At 32.3% G+C, this 17,955-nt stretch overlaps 1 protein-coding gene across 2 annotated transcripts in view; it reads right to left on the bottom strand.

Moving 5' to 3' along the window:
* The window catches only part of GLRA3 (glycine receptor alpha 3), a 206,823-nt gene that overhangs the window by 50,836 nt on the left and 138,032 nt on the right, over window positions 1-17,955 (bottom strand). For both annotated transcript variants that reach the window (XM_037829105.1, XM_037829104.1), the window contains exon 5: window positions 11,554-11,636. In XM_037829105.1, coding sequence (XP_037685033.1) covers window positions 11,554-11,636 — 83 coding nt within the window. The remainder of the gene's footprint in view (window positions 1-11,553; window positions 11,637-17,955) is intronic.

Raw genomic sequence — 17,955 nt, forward strand, 5'->3', positions numbered from 1 at the left:
TATATGGGGACTTCTAGACCTCTTTCAAGGCATATAACAACCATGAAAAACACGTAGTGTTGGTTTTGCCTATTGTCTATGCCTCTGCATCTCTCTTTCTCTCTCTATCTGTATCTATTTGTCTATCTGTCTGCCTGACTGTCTACCATCATGTATCATCTATGTCATAATCATCATCATCTATCTTTCTATCACCTATTACCTATGTATCAAAACATGGCACAGTGATGTATTTTTATTTGTTAAGGCTTCCTCTATTGGGTGTGGTCACCCTGCAAGGTGATCCTATCTCAGAACTCCTGAAAAGAAATGGGGCACATTTCACCTCTATCTTCTAAATCTCTTCAATGGTTGACCTTTTTGCCATTTTGCTGCACTGTCTTCCTAGTCCACTGAATCCCAAAGAGGAGAGTGCCATGGGTCCCCAGCGCACCAGACAGATTCTTTTTCCCCCCTCACTCTTCTGAACATCCCTCATTCACATGGAAAGATTTTTATTTCCTATTATAGTCACTGAAAATTCCCCCAATATTCTATTCTGTTTTCTATCCTATAACTTTATCTGCTCTAGACAGTTCTATACCTTCTCATCTCTGGGCACTAAGATAAAAATCTTTTCAATATAACATCTATTAGAAAACAGATTTTAAATGCTATTACACTATTTAAGAGTAATATAAACAAAACTTTTTATTAATATCAACAAAAATACTGTATGCATAGGAGAATATGCTTACAAATAAATGTAAAGTTAAACATTGAAAAAAAATTACAATAAACGGAGATATGCTATGTTCTTGAGTAAGAGGATCAGTATTGTAAGTTTTATTCTCCCAGAATAGATTGTAATTTCAATACAATTTAAATGAAAATACTAATGTGATTTTCAACTGGAGGTTAATCTGAAGTTTAAAAGTATATACATAGAAAAGGCAGCTTTGAAAATGAAAAAATGAAGAAAAGAACCTGACTAAAAGAAACCAAAATACACGAACAAAGTTGTAGCCTTTAAATGACTTCGGGAATAGTCAATTTGATAAATGGTACAGAACAGCATCTAGAATCAGACCTACATACGGAAATTTAAGGTAAATATCACATTTCAAATTAATATGGAAAATAATTTAATAAATGATGGCAGAAAATCATCTATCTGCTTGAAGAAAAATTACACAAAAATAAAATCTACTTGTATTGAAACTGTAAACACTATGCTACAAGGTTCTGGATTAAAATACATGTAAAATTTTGTAATTCTGCATGTAGAATGCATAATTTTTAAAGAAAAAGCTTTAATTCTATGCAATTTTAAAATTCTCTGTACTATGAAAGATATATCAAAAGTTAAAATGTCAAATAATATATATGAAATAACACATATAAACAAAAATGGAAAGATAACTCCACAAAAATATGGGCAAAGATTTAGGAAACACATTTTACAGAAGAAACAGTTTTGGCTAGTAAGTAAATGGAAAAAAACAGCTCAAATTCAGGGAGATGAAAATATAGTTGTATACCATTTCACATCCATTAGATCAGGAAAAAATACTAAATCTGAAGCAAAATGGAAATGTTAATATAAATTTGTTGTAAAATATTTTTTAATTTTCCATATTTTATGTTTGAAATGTCTTTTAAACTTTATAATATATATTGTGTGTGTACTTACATGCATGAGCACACACAGGGTAAAAGAAAATGGGTTATGAGGCAAACTGTTAAAAGTGAATAGCACTGGAGAAAGGGGCCTGTGGGTAAAGGCTAAGGCATCCTTTTTTTCATTTTACAGTCCCTGTTAAAATTTTCTAGCATAAGCATACTGATATTGAAGATATTAAAATTTATTATATTATTACTTTTTAAAACCAAATGATCTTTAGTAATTTAAAAATAGTTTAAAAGGACACACAAGAAAATCAGGTTGTTGTATATTATGTTATAAAATGGATAGCTAATAAAAGCAGTACTTATTCAAAAGGAGAATGTGAGTTGGAAATAAATTTAAGTTCAAAACAAGTTTTTATATTTGTTAGTAAAGTATAGATTCATATTTGATATTAAAATATATGAGAATCATATTTAGCCCAGCTTTCTCAAATGGAGGTAGAGAGAGACAGACAGCAACTGAGATAGAAAGGAAAGGGAAAAACAGAGAGAGACTGAGACTTCTGGGTTTGACCCAGTCTGTAAATGCTTATGTTCTTAATCAGCAGCTGGAACTTAAAAACAAAAGAAAGAAACTCACTCTTGGAGCATGATGATTATTGCCAGGAGTAACATTACTCAAGTAAATTTCATTGACCTGACAAGGAACAACTGTTATGTCAAATTGTATTTAACCAAAATAGTTTTATTTATAATTTGTGCATTTAATTCGACTACTTGTACCACAAATCAGGCTGCTACATTTGATTTAATTTAAATTATAAGCTGTAAAATGAAATATCTTCTGAGTAATTGCTCTTTTTCTAATACTCGCTGGTATAACTAACCTATAACCACTATCCAAGAATACTTTGGTTAACTTTCTCTTTGAAGACCTGAAGCATTTTAGTATTTACCATAAATTTAATCATTTCCTCCTCTTTCTGTTGGGATAACAGTGAAAATATATGACTCCTAATTATTGTTAAGTGACAATCACACTAACGACTTTGTTCAAATTTTTCAAAGATTTACAGAATTGCTAGCTATACTTAGAATAGATAGTGTTTTAAAGTTCTTGTGAGACATCTCAACTAAAATCAGGAAGGGACCTGACCTACGCTAATCTTAAATGAGGAAAAGTGGTTATGAGTGAATGAATTTCTCCCCTAGGAAAAGTTATAAAAGGGCTCTGCCTGCTTCTTTGGAACAAATTCCAGTTGTGGGAAAATATTGTGTCTGCCTACCAGAAGATTTAAGGTTCAGATTTGCTCAAATTTATCAATTAATCAATTCATTTCAAGTCCAAAAATTTAGAAGCAGACACTGTGAGCTAATATTAGTTTGGCAACATCTAAAGGTGGTGTAACGTTGTTTTGAGTAGAGAGTAAGAAGGAGCTCTAATAATCCTTTGATTGGTCTCAGGGTTTATAATGCCTGATATTTCAATGTCACTACCAAAAACTAGGCCATTCTTAGAGAGGGGAGTCTTACATTTTAACAAGAACCTAAGACAGACTTCAAATTCTTATTTCTAGATACATTTGAAGAATGTCATTATGAAATAGCAGAAATGTTAACATGATATGATAGTTTAATCACCAGAGAATGGTAAGTTTTTTGTACAATTTCTCTTCAAGGTGAAATATTATAAAATATGTATCACCACAATGCATTCAATAAAGTGCCCCAAAAAAGATAATTAGCATTATGGTAATAGATTCCAGACATTGAAATTGATATTTACTATGTAGATAATAAAAACTGATACAAGTTAGCCTTGACAGAAATCAAGGTGTTATTATAAATAATTTTTAAAAAATTTTCAATATAAATAAACCACAAATTTCTTCTTAGATCTCACAGTACTTATATATGTTTCCTATTAATTAATATTTTTTATTAATATTTGTTATTAAAATTATAAAGAATATTGCCAAATGAGGTAAAATGAAGCTGATGTTTTAAATGCAACCAAAGCCTATAACATCAAGTATACTTAAAACGAAAATGGTGTTTGTGCAGGAAAAATCCAAATTATTGGATGTGAATGACTATATTATTCTGTTATACCCAAACACATCACACACAAAAATCAGTGGTGACTCAGAAAAAATAGGTTTACAGTAGTCTTGACATATTGCTATGAGAACTACTAAGACGATAAACGTTTATCTAGGGTCCCAGTATGTTTGCAGATGAGTTGTCTTTTTATGGAACCATCACATCAAGAAGTATTGAAGTTGTATAAACAGTTTGAAGTTTGAAGTTTGAAGTTGTATAAACCTGAAATTGCTCATCACAAACCAGAAGATTAAAACTTACTCTGTTTTATTTATTGCTGCATTATTTTAGGAAACTAATATATGTTAAATCAGTCAATTTTATTATAACCTACACTACAAGAACATTTTTCTTTGTGTTCTAGTTCACAGCTGCCTAACTAAATGCTGCCTTATTTTAGTTGAAAATGAAAATTAAATCCAGAGACAAAGAGTTCTTGAACCCAAGGGCTAAATAATGGCTATTTTCCAATGGTGATGACAAAACAGTGCTGACAGTTATATCAAGGGTGAAGATTTGATCACAAAAATGAGCACATTAACTATATCAGGAAAACTTGTTACCAGCAAAAATTCAACCTACAAAGATGTAGAGAGATTAGAAGGGCAGAGTTGGGACAGCTTGGTGCTAAGTAGGATGGAATAGTTCATGAAGTCGGGGCTGATTTTATAAGTAGCTAATTTATTGGTTAATATTTTCTCTTGGGTGGACTTTTGTGTTCTATTCAACTTTGTAACTATACAGAGACTTAAGTAATAAATACTTAGAAAACAAGAACTGCTTGTACTTCTGACATTTGAACAATATCCACACTGTTAAATTATGAAAGACTGTTAATAACAGTAGAGATTACTAGGAATAATTGTGAAAATCATTGCCCAATCTGCTCCTGTGCCTTAGTCTTAGCATAAATCCCAGAGTATCCAATATGAGTAATATCAGAAATAATTTGAAATGCATCTGAGACATTAAATCATGAAACCATCCCATCTACCTTTTAGAAATTTCTATCTAAAACCCCATTAAAGAAATCTCATAAGTTTCTTAACATGTTTGTAAGTATATTTTTTTCTCAAATTGACCCTTCTAAATCTGTTTTCCTGAAATTTTAGGAGCTGTGGAAAACAGCCCTTTCTTCACTGTATCAAGTAGCTTCTCTTATTAAACCTGAATATTCAAAATGTCTTTGGCGTTTACACATTGATGATGGTTTCATCTTTTGTTATCTACCTTCCCCCTTAAACATAAAATACAAAATAGAACCTTCACATATATGGTAAAAGTTTATGTACCCCATGTCTATCCTGGTCTTTTAATTAATGAAAGTTTTATTATTATGAATATAAAAATTATTATCCAATGTTTTTCCAAGATGAAAAAAATTTCTCCTTTATCTTTCTACTAGAAAAAAATTGCCCATTTAGAAATTTTCCTTATAACCTAAGTAAATGGCTGAAAATGAAATCTTTAGTTTTTTTGGAATGTAAATTCCTTAGGGGCATTTTTAAGTCATAATATAACTGTTTCCTTTCCTCATAGATTAGCTGTTTATGAAGCAGAAAATTTGGGCTCAAATTTTTTACTATTTTATAAATTAAATAAAGCATTTAGAAAAATGTAGGGCTTTGTTGCAGAATCATCTGAATGGCATATGTAGTTTAATATGTTTATTGCTATTTTATTAGGTTTCTACTGATGTGAATTTTGGAGATGCAAATTGTCATGGTAACTGGCTGAATAAATGAATGTTAGAAAGGGAGAAAAATAAATGAAGCAAACATTTTCTTCATACTCAAAAGGAAACATTGATAGTATTTATCCCGTAATTCCTCACATAATTACCTTGTGAGGTTGACTGAAAGATATCCTAGAGGAATAAATTGTATATTGAGCTTCTGGATTTTATAAAAATGGTAAAACTCTGGCAATTTGAGGAATAAGCACACTTTGGGATAAGTCTTCATATTTGATAAGGAAAATGTCTGAATTTGGAGTGTATAAATGTGGCCACAGTTTTCTCCTGCTTTCTATGGAATTCTCAGTGATGGGATTTGGCTTTCTAAGTCAATGGAAGGGTAAAGTTTGACTTTAATGAAGTTATTTCATTTTGGTTTTAAATGTCAGCAGAGTGAAACACTATGATAAAAACCATTTTAGACTTGCAGCTAATGGATTTTTATTTATACTCAAAGATTGAAAAAAAACCTCACTAATATTGGTTTTATATTTTGTTGAAGTTTAATTTAAGTGCTATATGAATCTGTACCCACTAATGAACTAGATTAATGATGTTTGCCAAATAGCCTCTAGGCAACTTGTTAAAATGTCACACAGAGTTTATCATGATTTTTCTCTGTTTTATTCTTTCTGTCCTCAAATTTTTCTTACTCGATGATGCTATCTGACTGTGGCTCTCTTTTGGTCTGCATTTTTCTATGTGTCTTTAGAGAACTCATTTACTATCATGGCTCCGTGCTTGATTCTAAACTTGGTTCCCCATATCTCCACAACCACCCCCAATTCAAGCTCTATTCCAAAGTGCCTAATAATCCAAAAGGAATGTATATCTTCACATAAAGCGCCACCTATTTAAGCAGGAATCAGCATCTCGCTACTTTTTTCCTTAACCACCTTTTTACATAGCAAAATATTGAAAAAAGTCTTCAAAATCTTTTCTGTTTTTCCCTTAGCTCTTTGAAACTCACACTAATTTATTATTAAATCAGCTATCTGCATGAATTTTTTTTTCCCTACAGGCTTCATTCTTTTCTTCAAATATAGCTTTGGGCTGGGATAGATAGTTATCTGAGCATACGCTGCAGTCTTTCCTACTGCCTGAGCAATAGCTATGACTGCAGAAGATAAAATTGCTCAGAATTTTCTTTAATAGTTGTAATCTGCTATATCTACTATTATGTCTACCTCTTCATACTGTAGTTTTTATATGCAACCTAATTTTTTTCTCCAAACAATTCCACCAGAGGTCTGTCTAGGTTTTTAAGATTCTTAAAGTACTAGCTTGGGTTTCAATGTGATTCTTTCCATTATTCTCTTGTTCCTTTTTGTTCAATGGTTTTTAGAACAAAAAACTACTTTAGTAGTGTGTCTCAGAATTTTTATATGTAGTGCTTTCATTGTCATTTAGTATCAAGTTTTTCTTCATTTTCTCTTTAATCCAAGAATTATTTATTATATACTTTTGGTTTCCAGATATATAATTTTATAGTAATTTATGTTAATATAATAATTTCTAGTAATTTTTGACATCTACTTCATTTACATTTTAGTCATAGTGTGTTGATTCTCGGGAATTTTTTGAAGCTTTCTTTGTGTCTTACTACATGGTCAGTTTTTATTTTTATAAATGTCCCTGTATGTTAAAACAAACAAATGAACAAGCAAACAGATAAATAAATAATCTCCCTATCTATACATAATCTTAATTATTTTTTGAAATTTTCTGTGTGTTTACTTTCAAGTAAATTGTTTATTTATGTATTTTTTTGTTGTAGTACTGCTCATTTTACTTTATATATTGAAAGCCATATTGTCACCTATATATATTTTCATTATCATTAGAGCTTCTTTATGCATTGTTTTTTTTTACCAGTGATTGTGCCTTATGGTTTTTTCCTACAAACTATTTTTTCTGATATTAAAATTATTACCCTAGATTTATTTTAGACATATTCACTGCATGAACATTTTTTTCTGTTTCTTCTTCCCCTATTTTTTGCATGTTATTTCTAAGAATGTTTTAGTTGACATCTAGTTTGAGAATTTATTTTGCTATGTGAATTTAACCTGTTTGCATTTATTTTAATTATTGTAACATTGAAAGCTGCTTTTGATCTCCTTTTGTGCTTATATACGCTATATTTGATTTTTTTCTTTTATTTTTCTACTTTTTAATACTCCATTAGATGAATCAATATTTTTATCTCTGATTTGAAAGTTAATTACTCTATTTGTGTTATTTGGTTATAATCCTTAACTAACAAAGTCTCCTATTGTATTTGTGTTTCTCATCAATTTCTAAAGCAAGATTTCACTTCTTTCTGGACTTTCCCTGAGTGTCCCTCCTGGTAACTCTTCCTTATCACACGGTAGGAATTTTGTATCATCCAGAGTGTTCAAGCAAGTCATGAACATACACTTTTGTGTGTGTGTATGTGTGTGGGGAGGGGTCATTGCTAATTTAGACAAAATATACTTTTCTAAGCTATTCACCCTTCATACTGTTCTTCCCTTTGCCACTTTCTCATTTATGCCCACAATATGCTCTATATCTTTAATTGAATAGTTATATTCCTATTAAAAAAAAAAAAAAAAAAAAAAAGACCTTCAGAAGTCCCCGAAGGCCTTGAAAGCAGGGAGTTTTGTGTTGTATCACCCAACATAATATGTGGAATTTATTATGTATTTGGTAGATTTTTGTTCCATTGATGACTAGGTAAATGGACATTTCCCGGGTCACTTAGAATAGTCCTGACTAATGGCATACACTTACTGAAGGTTTATTAAATTTAAGGAAATTGCATCAAAACAGACCATTGAGACCTTTGCTTTAATTGTGCTTATTTTATGCTTGCTTTCCATGCCTCTCACCTCAGTTTGTTTTCTTTATTCTCTTTGCAGCCAGAATTCATTCAACTGTGGACACTGGGTTCCTTCCAGCTTGTGTGTATATTTAAAACCTATTTTCCAGTAGGCTAAAATATTTTCTCTTGTAACTTTAAGTCATTATTTTTTTTTATTTTTTTAATCTTCATTTTATTGAGATATATTCACATACCACGCAGTCATATAAAACAAATCGTACATTCGATTGTTCACAGTACCATCACATAGTTGTACATCCACCACCCAAATCAATCTCTGACACCCTCATCAGCACACACACAAAAATAACAATAATAATAATCAAAGTGAAAAAGAGCAACTGAAGCAAAAAAGAACACTGGGTACCTTTGTCTGTTTGTTTGTTTGTTTCCTTCCCCTATTTTTCTACTCATCCATACATAAACTAGACAAAGGGGAGTGTGGTCCTTATGGCTTTCCCAATCCCATTGTCACCCCTCATAAGATACATTTTTATACAACTGTCTTCGAGATTCATGAGTTCTGGGTTGTAGTTTGATAGTTTCAGGTATCTACCACCAGCTACCCCAATTCTTTAGAACCTAAAAAGGGTTGTCTAAATTGTGTGTAAGAGTGCCCACCAGAGTGACCTCTCGGCTCCTTTTGGATAAGTCATTATTTTTAAAAAAAGAGTTTGATTAAGAAAATACCTGGAATAATTTGACTTTAGTAGCTTCTACTTTGACTGATAGAATTTTCTTAACATCTGCTAAATTTAATAAACATGGTTTCTATTGTGAACTAAATTAACTTCTAATAAGAAGGCAGGGTATATTTAATAACCCTAAATATTAAAGGGACACTTGGGACAATTCATTCATTCCTGGGAAAGAAATTAAGAAACAACTGGGAAGAGGGCAAGAGGCTCTGTTTTCCTATGTTGGACAGTAGATTAATTTGGATATGTCCTGGGAAAGGCAGATGCATGAAAAGTTTTGTTGCTTCAGCACTCATGCCCTGCAAAATAGCTCCAGTAAATTTTCCTTTTCTAAAAAAGAATTCCAGTGACTCAACTGTCTCTTGGCCCTGTATTCTTTCTCATCTTTCCTTAAGAATGACATTCACAGAACAATAAATTGCACTCACTGCTCCCGAATTTGCATCACCTACCTTCTGTTTGTATGTTTTCGGAATCCAGTGTTGACCCTCATCATTCTAATCAGATTTCTCTTTGACTGTCATAAATAACAATGGGTTTTTTCCAATCACCTTTTTAAAAACACTTTCACATTTGAAACAGTAAAATCTCCTTGAGGGTCTGTTGTCTTTCGATAATGAATAATATTTTAAATTTACCATCTGTGACAATCTATTGTCTGGAATTTCTTCCAACAATCTCTTAATGCAGGCATTTTTAAAAGGTCTGTCCTTTTTGTATTTTTGTTTTTCCTCTACATTTTCTCCTCCAGCTGTTTCATCTGATTTTTTGGACCACTCTGTGTATGGTTTTTAAAATTGTGTCTTCAGTTCTAACTTCTCCCTTTCACTTTAGACCTGAATTTTCAAAATCTCAAACATATTAAAATTAGATTTATCAATATACCCTTCAATATTTGCCTTCATCCTATGTCCTCTTTTTCGGTAATCCATCCGATATGAACCTAATTATCTAAGCTCCTTAGATCACCTTAGAGTCACCAGGGTCCATAACATCACATACATTTTGTATCAACATTCATTGTTTCTACTTTCCACTTCATTCTTCTATGTACCTATTTGCTTTTATTTTTGGTGAAATATTATGAAAGCTTCTTAAATAATCTTGATTCATTTAGCTACAATAATCTTTCTGAGGTATGGCATTGACCGAATCATTTTCTTGCTCTTAATCGCAAAACAGCTCCTTACTGCCTGGTGGAATACATGCATCGCTGGTTTAGTAATTAGGACACCAGTCCTGTTTTCGACTGTTCTGCACGTTTGTGTTCTCTAAGCCGTCGTGTACGTAATGTTGCACCCACGACACAGAATCAACCTATTCTCAAGATGATTTTCTTTATGGTACATGTACAAAAATCTATGGGCAGTGAATCTTTTGTTGCCCCTCCACCATTTATGTTGCTAAGTAAGTTCCCTAACACACTAGATTATTTTATCTTCTTTTCATTTACTTTAGTAATTTACATGTGTATGCTTAATATTTAAGAGTTACTTATAAAAGCAATGCATTTAAGTTTAAAAAGAAGAGTTATTTTCAAAGAAATTGTTATTTCTACTTCCTTAATTTAATAGATACCAAATGCATGACAATGGCAGAGTCCCCCTGAGGCAGGCTTGCCATCTAGTGATGGCTTCCTCACATTGCAACCTGTGCCTTTGAGGATTGTAAGTCTTGAAGATCCACTTTCAGATGGAAAGTGGAATACATCAAAATAGGCCTTTTTAAAAAATGATATAACAGACATAGCATTGCAAGAAAAATAGTTCATAATGCTTAGTTTTTGCATAGGATTAAATTCTGCAAACCAATTAATTTACGGTTGATTATGTAGATAAGTTCCAAGAAAGAGAAGGGCCAGCCAGAAGTTTTTGTGTGTTCACATGAATCAGTTAGGTGTATGAATGCATTTTGAAGGAAAAAATTTAAAGGGATGCCTGAAAGCTTAGATAAAATCTCTGATAAAACTTGAGAAATGTATTTTCTCCTGATCTAGCATAGATAACATACCCAGCCAAGTACACTTTGAATAAGTATCAGTTAAGAGGTGGCAATAGAGATGGAGGAAGAACAGGTTTTGAAGCCAGACAATTGGTTTGTCATTAACCTTCTATGAATTGGAGTACAGTATTCAATACATAAAAAGAACTGTTTTGATACCTGGAGACAAGGGGATAACGATATCTTCCTTTTAAGTATGAGAAATAATATATACAAAATGCTTGTCTGATAGCAGGAACTCAATCAATTGATGGTAGTTTGACTTAGATGATTATTATCCTTTTTACTTTTCATGATTTGTACATAGACATACAGCTATTTTCAATCTTAAAATCTGTTATTTCAATGTCACCAATTTGATTCTTTATCATAGAGTACACGTGTTAATAGATATCATTACTCTTAATACCTGGTACAAGATTACTCCCTATATGGTGAAAATATAGCCAACATGACAACAAAATGAATTATCCATATCAGCCATTAAAAGTTTATATCTACTATATTTTTCAAAGAATTCAGAAAAATTTATCTATACTTACAGCTTTCCAGTTGCATTATACATGTTTGTACATCCATTGGGAAATTTTTGAGATCCATTGGGCAGGAAAGTGTTAATGTCAATCTGAAAGAATTCAAATAAATTAATTTGAAAGGAAATTCATGACATTATATTAATATTCTATTACTCAGGGCACTATTAAAAAATAATGCTGCTTGTAATTACTAACATCTATTCAAATAAAATCTACTCCAGGCTGAGTATATTATTTACCATAAGACAAGAGGTACCCTTATATATAAATCTGTTTTATGGAGGATGGGAGAACAACTGTATATGTAACTATCAGTCACATCTATCTGCCTATCTATCTCTATATCTATCTACCTACCCACCTATCTAATCTATCATCTAATCTACCATCTGTATATCATCTATCATCTATCTATCTATCTATCTATCTATCTATCTATCTATCTATCATCTCTCTATCAATCTTCTATCTATTTATTTTAGACCTCCAAAATAAAAATTTGAGAGTGGGTTTTACAAAACTAACACAGAATGTGAAAAGGCACATTTTCCCCCGAATCACAGGACAGTGACTGTAACATTAAGACAATTGAGGAAGCAGCACTGTCGGGGGGATTGGTGTTCTGTATGTGGAGCAGTAGGTGCAGAGGAGCAACTGTGTGACAAATTTTGGTCATCTCTGTAACTATGCTGAACAAGTTGGTAGTGAACAACCAGCATTATTTAGCAGAAAAAGAAAGAAAGAAAACATCCTGAATCTGGAGGACCTGATTATGTAGATAAGTTCCAAGAAAGTTATTAGAGTGAGGTTCTCTGTCATGGGACTAGGGTATGTCATCAGATCTCAGAAGGGTCAATATATATCTTTCTAGAATATCCATGAAATAATTCCATGCTCACCAAGTAATTTTGACTTGGCTTCAAACAAAGACACAAAGTGAGATAAACCTGGATGATGCACAGCAGCATTCCACCCAATGGAAAGGCTTTCTTTTTTTTTTTTTAATTCCTTCCAAAGAGTATGGATATATTGGCATTCCAGTTCATGCATCACTCTCAAAATTTTTTTTATTGTTGCAAAAGCATATTATCCAGATCTCTTAAGGGATTACCAAGAACATGTAGTTCCTGGATCTGAGAGAAAGAGGCTCAGACCCCAAAAACCCAAGTTTATTCAAACAAAGTCTTTTTCTGAAACTCTCTAGCCAGCCTCTTGTATTGAGAGTATTCCATTGAAATACAGTGTATTAGTTAAGAATGGGTGAATCATGAAAGTAAAGTAACCTACATAATGGGAGAGAATATTTGAAAACCACATATCTGATAAAGGTTTAGTATCCAGAATATATAAAGAAATCCTTCAACTTAAAAACAAAATTCAAACAATCTAATTTAAAAATGGGCAAAAGACTTGAATAGAAAAAGAAGGTATATATGTGTCCAGGAAGCACATGAAAAGATGCTCAGCATCATTAGCCATTAAGGAAATGCAAATCAAAATCAGGATGAGATACCATTTCACACCCATTAGAATGACTGCTATTAAAAAAAATGGAAAATAACAGGTGTTAGAGAGGATGTAGAGAAATAGGAGCACATTCATTGGTGGCAATGTAAAATGGTGCAGCTGCTGTGGAAGACAGGTTAGCAGTTCCTTAGAAAGCTAAGAATGGAACTACCATATGACCCCAGAACCCCAATACTAGTTATATACCCAAAAGAACTGAAAGCAGAGACTCAAACAGATATTTGCACACTGATGTTCATGGTGACATTATTCACAATTGCCAAAAGATGGACTCAACCCAAGTGTCCATCAACTGATGAATGGATAAATAAAATATGGTATAAACATACACGGGAATAGTATTTAGTCATAAAAAGGAATGAAGTTCTGATACACGTGACAACTGGGATTAACCTTGAAGACATCAATCATGTCAAGTGAATTAAGCCAGATGCAAAAGGACAAATATTGTATGATTGCACGGATTTAAAACAATTAGAATAAAACTCATAGAGTCAGAATCTATGAGTGTGAATATGGGATACCAGAGGAAGGAGTGGGGATAGGGAATGGGAAGTTAAGGCTTAAAAGGTACAGGGTCTGTATTTGGAATGATGGAAATGTTTTGGTAATGGATAGTGGTGATTCTATTGTGAATGCAATTAACAGCACTGAAACATAAATCTGAATATGATTAAAAGGGGAAATGTTAGATTGTATATCTGGTAACAGAATGAGTATTTTTTTTTAAATCTGTGGAACTACACTACACAATCAATGAACCCTAAGCTAAACCCATGGACTTTAATTAATAGTACCATTATAAAAATGTGCTATCATCAATTTTAAGAAATGTCCCGCACCAGTGCAAGGTAGTGTTAGTGGTGAGGTGGTGAATGGGAATCCTGTATTTTATGCATGATTGTTCTGTAAGCCCACGACTTCTGTAGTAAAGAAAAAAAATTCTGTTATATATATACCAAGATTCCAAACCAAAGGCAGAATATTTTGCCTTCACAGAAAATCAGCAATGCAATGAAAATGGTCTAATTAATGCACAATGCCAGGCCATATTCAACAGCATACAAAACCGGCAGCCTCCATCATTGGCACACCATTCCAGTGTTCCAGGAAGTCCACAGCCCCAAGGTAAACCAGGGGCTCACAAACTCTGACATGTGGGCTAAAATGGTAAGGAGGGGGACTGCTGAGACACAAATACCAGTGTCTCCTACAGCACCACCTCCTAAGATTTGTGCAATCATTTCGTGTGGCTGGGACCAACACCAGGGCCAAGAACACGGCTTACGCCATGTGTGTGATTCATCACACTTACCCCACATGCTCAAAGATTTTGCCATTTTTTTACCTGCACCTTCCCTTCCCCACTTTGCTTCTCCCAGGTGACTAGACTCCCCCACCCCCTCTCTTTATCTTATACACACTTCTATATCCTGGCAGCCCCACTCTGGATCTCTACCCAAGACAGCCTTGGACAGTATTCCCTTGCAATTTTTAATTTTCTGAAAACTATTTTATCTTTCATTTGTCCTGCACTGTTATTCAGTAATAGAAAATACTTAGACTTAATATGTTCCATATGCTTTTTTTTTTTCCATATGCTTTTCTAAGTACTTTCAGGGTATTAATTTATTTAATCCTCACAATAACTCTATAAAATTGATACTATTATGTCTATTTTGTAGCTGAGGAAACTGAGGTAGAAAATAAACATCCCGCCCCAAGGTCTAGTAAGTGCAGGACCTGGGATTTGAACTCATGCAGTGTGGTCCAAATGCTTCTCTAAATCGTTGTGCGATATTAATTCTATTAAAATTTGTTGCAACTTGCTTTATGGCTTAGTAGATGATTTTTAATATGGACACATGTAATTAAAATGAACATATGTCATCTAGTTTTATGTACAGGGTTTTAATAAATTATATCTATTCAAGAGAAAAAAAAAATGGGGGCCCACAGCCAAATGCCTGCTCATGAGCACCCTATTTGGATTAGTTAACCTAAACTTTGTCACTGTAAGCAGATTATTTCACCTCCCAATATCTCAGTTTTTTTAATCTCTCAATTGAAGATACTATAATATTTACCCCAGAGGTGTCATGAACAATATATGTGTTAATACATGTAAAGGGCTTACACAAGTGCTTTACATATAATACTCAGTAAAAATTGCTTACAATTAATTATTAGTACATTCTACTATCCTATAATCCCCCATCCCCTTCTTCTAAATTCTAAAGCATGGGCTCAAAGATGACTGAATTAAATCACATAGAAGAACAATTTCAGCTTTAACAAAAAGTAACCAGCAGCTCTCTACTAAATGGATCCACATTTTCCAAAGTAGCATTTATATGTAGACCATAAACATAAAGTTATAATGGGATATGTACTACAGCGAATACTCTTGTTGAGTCAGGTCCAATTAACATGATTTGGGAGACATAAATGGACAGATAGGGGAAGCTGTTCAATTTTTAAAGAAGATTCCCAGGAGAATAATTAATTCATTCAAATCAGAGTCCATAATACACTAAAATAACTCACAGAGTTTACCCTTAAGCCACTATATCCTGGCTTAGTTAGGTTAAGAGACCCTACAAGCGTGAACCTGTAGGTTACAAAGTTCTTTCTTAAAAGGCACTTAGAATAATAGGTGGACAGGATGTTCTCTGATTCGTGACAGGGTTTGTTAGAAGGGTATGCACAAGTACATTCTGAACTTACAAACATTAATTTTCCAAACATCCAAGGCTCTCTGGCCAGCCAGTTTTAAAAATTAGGTGGGAGAATTAACTCTGTGACCTTTTGGATGGAAGTAAATAGTGCTCTCAGAATCTTTTCTACGCTCTCAACATGCATGTGATGTCAAATTAATATCCTGGCTATTTTTCTGGCATAAAATGAGAGACATTACATAATCCTTTAACAAGTGTTTGAAAGGGATTTTCTGGCAAAGAAAAACACTGTTTGTAGAACTTCTGTCATTAATCATATTCTGAAAAATCTATTTGTTGACTTTTCTTTCTTTTTTTGTTTAAAATATGATACAAAGCCTTCTTTAATAGAATACTCATTAAAATTATTTGTCAACTTGGTGGGTATGATACTGAGTTTCTTTATCAAAACATTACATATAAATTAAAGATACATCCTGACCACTTCAAAAGAGAACTAAATCAAGTGGCAATTAATCACGTTCTACTGTTTTGGAAATGAATGTCTTCTTGTGTAAGAGAGTACACTAAGTTCTCTTTCTGAGACAAAACACAAAAACAGGATATGGCACTTTTTATTTTCCCTTAAAAAGTCTTGGTTTAGCAAAGCAGTAATGGTAAGAAAGCTGAATATAATCTTTTGATCTTATTAAAACTGGGATATTACCCATTTTTGAACAAGCATTGACTACAGTGTGATGTCTGTCTTAACTAACTGAAGAACAAAAAAAATGTTTTCTGATTCTGTTGAAAATGAAAATTATTTTTATTAGTTTCTAATATTTCTAAGTTTAGTGTGATAAAGACAATTGTCTTCAGTTATTTATCAGGTTTGAAATATTATTTGTAAATAATAATAGATAATACATCTATAATGTTTACTATGTGTCAGGCACTGTTCTAAAGTGCTAATCTTCTTACATATTTATATATTCATTTCTTCCTTAGCAAAACTTGTAAGACAGATACTCTATATTATCCCCACTTTAGAGATGAGGAAACAGAGAGATTAAGAAAATTAGTAGAGCTTGATTTTACCATTGGGGTCTAGTTCTAGATTTGATACTCTTAACATTTAGGTATACTTCCTCTTGAAGACATTAGAACATTTTTCATGGATAGAGGTTCTATGATAAACATGACTTTTGAAATTTTATATTTAGAACACACGGGATGATACACTACATACATTACTAGTTATTAAACTTGAAGTAAAAGATAAATGATTTTTCCAAAAGAAATCAGAGAAATGTAATTACATTTTAGAAAACATGAAGAATTTCTTCATGGATTTAAAATATTTATGTCAGTGATTTGGCATTTTATTATGAATGATTCCATAAAGAATAAATAGCTCTTGGGAGCAATTAATTGTTGGAACGTTACTAGAGAATAGAACTTGTTTCTATGAGCTACATCTGGAGGTTTGTTGTTATCTGATTTTAGAGATGATCATAAATATTAACAATCCATCACCAAAGCGACCTTAGTATTTTTAATGGCCATTTTAGTAAGCATATGTAAGCTATGGTCAGTTTCAGAAAAACATGTCATAACCAACATGCAAAATTCTGCTTACAGCATATTTTGTAGTGATATTTAAATTGATTTCCTTTACATAAGCAACATTTTTAAAAGAATTTTTTTTAAAAAAATTGCTTTCCTATCTAAAAATTAATTTAGCAATCAAGGTTCAAAAAATAAATACATATGATACAAATAAAGCAAACTTTAATTCTTTTCACAACGAAATTTCAAAGAGTGATTATGTTTGGTCTAAATAACAGTTGAAACTACATTGTCATCTTTGACAAGTCATTGTGTATACTATCTTTGATGTAAAAACTACTTCTTGTTATATGATTTTTAATGCAATAATGCTTCTGTAATATATGTAGTAAAGTTACACAAACTCACACATACCTTATATGTAATATAAGTGGTAAAGTATGCATTAAGTAGTAGTATATTCATAATAAGCAGTAGATAATATTTAACTGCCTATGAAGTGCTTCCATTTTACAAGTGATAAAACCGAGGCCTAGCTTAAGAACTTCCACCTGTCCATAGAATGCTAATTTACGGGTTCTGGAAGACATCAAAATTTAGCCTTTATTTGTTTTGTTTGTTTTTTCTTTTCTTTTTTGGAAAGATAAAAAATAAC

This window comes from Choloepus didactylus, chromosome 3 (genome assembly GCF_015220235.1).
Source record: "Choloepus didactylus isolate mChoDid1 chromosome 3, mChoDid1.pri, whole genome shotgun sequence".
NCBI classification, from domain to species: Eukaryota; Metazoa; Chordata; class Mammalia; order Pilosa; family Megalonychidae; genus Choloepus; species Choloepus didactylus.